The sequence below is a fragment of the Lactuca sativa genome, chromosome 4, assembly GCF_002870075.4.
Source record: "Lactuca sativa cultivar Salinas chromosome 4, Lsat_Salinas_v11, whole genome shotgun sequence".
Classification (NCBI taxonomy): domain Eukaryota; kingdom Viridiplantae; phylum Streptophyta; class Magnoliopsida; order Asterales; family Asteraceae; genus Lactuca; species Lactuca sativa.
The window spans coordinates 328,406,129-328,411,706 of record NC_056626.2 but is presented as its reverse complement, the minus strand read 5'-3'; the positions used below and the strand labels follow the sequence as shown (position 1 = coordinate 328,411,706).

The 5,578-nt window shown below is 35.2% G+C and overlaps 1 protein-coding gene across 4 annotated transcripts; it reads right to left on the bottom strand.

Annotated features, from left to right (window-relative positions):
- Positions 1-292: 292 nt before the first annotated feature.
- LOC111901854 (splicing factor U2af large subunit B) lies at positions 293-5,270 on the bottom strand. 4 transcript variants are annotated; one of them, XM_023897713.2, is made up of 13 exons: positions 5,003-5,268; positions 3,925-4,178; positions 3,728-3,844; positions 3,326-3,402; positions 2,646-2,716; positions 2,528-2,572; positions 2,386-2,445; positions 2,017-2,077; positions 1,820-1,932; positions 1,268-1,714; positions 1,039-1,186; positions 700-767; positions 293-619 (listed from the first exon to the last, which is right to left on the bottom strand). In XM_023897713.2, exons 1-13 carry the CDS (start codon positions 5,132-5,134, stop codon positions 482-484), a joined length of 1,731 nt encoding a protein of 576 aa, XP_023753481.1. In that variant the 5' UTR covers positions 5,135-5,268; the 3' UTR covers positions 293-481. The 4 variants fall into 4 exon arrangements, with proteins under 4 accessions (XP_023753481.1, XP_023753482.1, XP_023753484.1 ...); XM_023897714.3 differs by having other exon boundaries at positions 3,326-3,399; XM_023897715.3 differs by lacking the exon at positions 293-619 and having other exon boundaries at positions 759-899; positions 5,003-5,270.
- Between the last annotated feature and the right edge of the window lie 308 nt (positions 5,271-5,578).

Below are 5,578 nucleotides of genomic sequence, written 5' to 3'. Positions count from 1 at the left end.
TGATGATCTATGAGACTACTTGAATATGAATGCTCGATTTTAACTTCACTTCAGATTTAGTCTTCAATAGATAACTATTGTTATCAAAACTGTTTTTTGTTTGTAGAATCCTAAAATCATATGATCTTAAGATCAAAATCAAGATCTTCTTTAAGATTTTAAGATCAAAATCAAGATCTTATTAAAACATTACGGTTAATCAAAAAGTTCTTTTTTTTTTCTTCTTTTTTAGACTTTTCACAACTAAATGAGTAAATTGCACAAAATTCTTCTATCAAACAAGACATACAAGTAACCAAAACCACCAATATCACTCACATTACTCGTTTCAAGTCGAGAGTAATAACAACTCTTACCAAACGTCAAAAACAAACATTACAAATCTAATATCTTCTAATAAGAGAAAAATGTAAAAACATAACATTTTTAATCTAGTAATACAAGCAAACAAGACTATTTATTATTAATAATAGTATTATTATTATCCTTCATAGTCTCCCTGGTTGAACTTATTCTCTGGATAAAATATCGCCACCACTTGATTCCCTCCAAATTTCCTTCCATTCAACCCTCCCCTTGCTTTCGCTGCACTTTCCACATCAGCATACTCCAAAAACACCTACACAAATAGTTTGTTGAAAAAAAGGTAATGAAGAAAAAGAAACAGCACTTAAGAGAATGAGAAAAGACTAAACTAACCTTTCCAACACCTGGTGCTGGTTCTCCAGTAGGGTTAGGGCGTGGAATTACAACATTCACTAAACTACCTGAAAAATTAGTGAGAAAAATTGAGATTAAAAAAAATTATTTGATGAAAATATTAGATATGGATATAAACAGGTGGAAAAAAGAAGGGGCTTCTGTCTGGATGTGCTTTATAGGAGTGTGATTACAAAAGGCTGTAAAACAGAAAGATATGAAAACGATAAAAATTAATAGATTGATATATATATATAAACGATTTGGCAAAGTATGAAGTTAAATACGGGAGTAGAATTATAAAGCGAGACGATGAAAGTTAAAACAAGATTAATTTACCGAATTTTCCACATTCTATTTTCATGTCTTCCAATATATCTTGATAATCTTCATCATCTTTAAGTTCATCTTCATTCACCACTTGTGTTAAACATAGAACTTTAGTAGCAGTTGTCCCAATGGAGGGAGGTGGTTGCAACATCATCCTCTGCAAACAAAAACATCACTTTACTATAATTTTATAAATGAGATTTTTTTTTTTTTTTTTAAATGGAATATTTTTTAATACCTGCAATGCAATTTGTTGCTGTGCATGTAAAAGCACGCTCTCCTGTTCAGGTTTAGGTTGGGTTTGACCTTGGTTAGCGCGTCTAACTGTAAGTGTCTTGTCACCCATTTTGATCCCATTAAGAGCTGCACAAGCAATGTCTGTAACAGATAAGTCCTGATAAACACAGAACGCGTATCCTTTTGAGTTTCCAGTTTCTCTATCTTTCACAAGATCAAATCCTCTAAGAGCACCAAAAGACTCTAGCAGTTCCCTCACTTGTGCTTCTGTGAAGTAATAAGGCAGCCCTCCTACAAATATGCGGTCTGGACCCTCGAGTCCACCGGCTGAACCGGGGGTTAGACCCACCGCACCAAGGTTCAGGTTCGGGTTAGGTTGACTTGGACCCAGGGTTGCTGCTAGTGAAGGGTTGTAGTCACTTGGTCTTCTCACCTTTACTGGTGCTCCCTGAAAATCAAGAAAATAGATTGTTTTTTCATGCTTTTGAATGGATTTATAAAAATAAGTGTTTGAAATTTGAATTAAGAATATAGAAGGTGGAAGAAGAAATGCCTCGAATATAATGCCATCTAAAGCCATTGCATTACTGGCTTCCTCAACAGATCTCATTTCCACAAATGCAAACTTCTTTTCATGATTAATGTACACATTCACAACAGCATCACCTGAAAAACAATGGGAGTTTTAAGAATAAAAAAAATAAAAATAAAAACTTTTCAAATCTTTTAAACAGGATGAAATTTACTAACCTGGACCAGCAGTATTTCCACCAATTGCTGACATCACATGGCTAAAAAAGGTTGCCACAGACTGGAAAGAAGACAATAAATAATTACATATGATATAAATAATAATTTCTCAATGAAAATGTGAAAACTTAAGTATATTATATGTAACATAATAAAAAAAAATGGCACGTGTTGAATGTAAAAACATTTATTGTCTTGATAAATGATGTTTAAGAAAATATACGAAAAAAAGGCAGAACTTCATAGTTCTCTAATCACATCAGTTCACAATTTCAATAACTTGTAAATATGAATGTGAGAAATTGAGCTCTTTTTACCATAAATTAAAAATAATTGACAAAAACCATTAAAGAGAGGATTAAGATATACCTGTTCATTAGCAGTTGGAGAAAGCCCACCAACATAAACCCTCCTTGCATGTCTAGTGGCCTGTAACAATTTCATACTCAGAACAAAAGAACCAGAAAACAATACAAAAAAAATGTCAAATTACTATTATGTCCCTCCCTACCTGCTGAGTCATTGCTTGAACTGGCATAACAGGAAGAGCTCCAAACTGTAAATGACCATGAGTATCAATAAAAATGTAAAAAAAAAAAAATTAAAAATCACAATCTTAAACTTATTACCTGACCAGCTGCCAAAGGGAACATATTCTGGAACATTCCAGGAATTGTGGGGGTGGCCCCAGGGATCTGACCTGTAAAATCCAACAAAATCAAAGCTCTAGAAAAAGTTGACAACTTTAAAAACTTATCTATCTCCACCATAAAGATAATAAGCAACACTCACCACTCAACTAGCTTTAAAAAAAGGAAAAACGGATAATTTTAAGTCTTGCATTCACCAAGAAATGGAAAAAGATTTGATTTTTATGGAGAATTTTTATAAAAACTACCAAAACAAGCAATTCCCAGTTGAAGACGAACAAAACCCATCATACCATTTTGCACTGATTCTTCCTTGTACAAAAAAGCGGCTCACACCCATTCTCAGCACAGTGATTTTGCCTTCTTAAACATAAAACAAAACATACAACAAACAAAAAACACCAAACACAAGACAAAACCAAAAGCTCTCTCAGTTCACAATTATGTAATTATGTCACCAAAAGAATAGAAGAAGAAGAAAAAAAAAACATCCAGTTTATAGGGGGGATGAATTGATGACACTGCAACTCTAGAAAAGAACTAAATTTGCTTACCAAAATAACACCATGCATTTTGGTACGAACTTTCCACACTATATCAAAGACAAAAATGAAAGTTATCAAGATAATGAGCTGAGTTGTAATTCATGGGATATATACCTGCAGTAACAGCTGCAGCACCAGCCAAAAGTGCAGAAGCTGGAGGTGCCATGTCAAATCCACTAACTCTTTTGCTGCTAGAAAAAACAATCATTCAATGTAAATAACTACAAATTATATGAAAAAATCTATCTTTATGATGAATGATTCCTGAAAATCTGAAATTGATGTCCCTAACATCATCATCAATGCTGATGTGTTTGAAAAAAAGGATCAAAAGCTAATGGTTTTCAAGGAAGGTTGGGTTTTGCAAATGCCACATCAGCACTGATTACGGGGTAGTGGGACTATATAGCATATTGTAAGTGGATTTCTTTAAAATGAAAATGGTTTTCATGCAAAAAAGAGGGTTTTAGATAAATTGCCAAAAAAAGAAATGGTTTTATTGTAAATAAGACTTACCTTTTGGATCTTGAACGAGACCTCGACCTTGATCTATGTTCAGATTTGGCTCTTGAGTGAGAACGAGACCTGCGTCTACTATGTCTATCTTCTCTATCTCTGTCATAATCTCTCCTTCTGCAATCAAATTACAAAACAAGAACAGATTAAAGCCAATAGATTCAAGAAAAAAGTCAATGAAAGATTCATTTTAGTACCTGTCATAATCTCGACTTCTGTGATAATCATCATCATCTCTATCTCTACCTCTTTCTCTTCTCTCACTTCTTTCTCTATAACGATCCCTGTGTCTATCACGATCTTTGTCTCGCTCCCTATCCCTGTCCCTGTCTTTGCTTTTTTCCCTATCTTTGTCTCTGTCTCTATCCCTTTCTCTGTCCTTTTCACGCCCTCTTTCCCTGTCTTTTGATCTGCTTTTTGAGGACTCTCTTTCATAGTCACGAGAGCTACGCTGCAAACACCATAACAAATATAAACATTCACACATAAGAAGATAAGATGATGAAAAATGTAAAAGCATACACCATGAAACTTCTGCAGTGTTATATAGATAGATGTTTGTATTCCAAATGATAGTTGCATTGAAAACTGGAAAACACATTCTTTGAAGCATATACTGAGGACAATGTGGCCTATATCATTCCTCAAAAGTGTTTGGTAAAGCTTTTTTAGGAGCAATAATCTAAGCAACTGGCATTGGGATATTAAACTTGAGAAAGGAATTCTTCCATGCAAGGCTCCAAGATTTTCGTAACCAGAAAGGGGAGTGGAAATCAGGGAAGTGTGATTTTTGACTATTTGAAGAAGAGATTCTCTTAGAAAAGTTAAGTAACTAGTTAGATAGTCTGTTGTTATCATCAGTAGTGGAACTGTTACAATTAGATTAGTTAAAGGGAACTAGAACAAAGAATCAGTGACTAACTTTTTAGGAATTATTCTTCGAATACACTAGAAAACATATTCTTATCGCACATTCAAAATCAAGCAGTTCTTTTTCGTGCAAAGTCGAATTCGGATATATATTTCACCTTCAATAGTCAATTTTAAAAACCCTAGATTCGAATTCGATATAAATGCAGGAAACAAGCTCGCCACAAATCGAGACGCTTACCGCTTCAACATGAAATAAATACTCCTAATTTGAACTTTCCGGCTAGCATAAACCAACTTACGCAAAATGCTCTTAATTCTATTCATCGTCTTAATCAGGATTCCTATAACACGATCTGAAAAAATAAATAAATAAATAACAGAAACCGAAAGAAGATTCAGCACCTGTGACTTAGAATCGCTGAAATCATCGGGGCCGCCGCCGTGGCTGTTAGCTCTAGCCTGAGGCGAGGAGCCGCCGCCAAAAGTTTCAACATCTTCACCGTTACCCTCGTATCTTTCTTCGTAATCCGTCATCGTCTGAATTCTGCTCCGATTTTCAGATCTCCTTGTGTCCCTACAATTATCTGTGAACCGCTGCGTTGGTATTGAAATTTTAGGGCTTGCAAAAGGATGACTTATAGTCTTGTACGACGCGATACCTGTTCATTTATACCCAGGACCATGAGCCGGTAACCCGCTCGATTCTTTTTATAGTGTACCCCTCAATCAGTTCGTCGCAATTGGGTAGAGTTTGGTTTAGTGGGTTACGGATCCACGGAGTGGCGGGTCAGAATACATCTACCAATTTAACTCGTATTTGTATTTAGGAGGGTGGATTCATGAGTCAGAAATATCAACCCACATGACTCGTTTAATTATATAGGTTCAAGCCACGAGTTTACGGGTAGGTTTCACCGATAGTGGTGGTTTTGGGATACAGCGACAAGCGGTGGTGGGCCGATGGATCGCATGTGTACC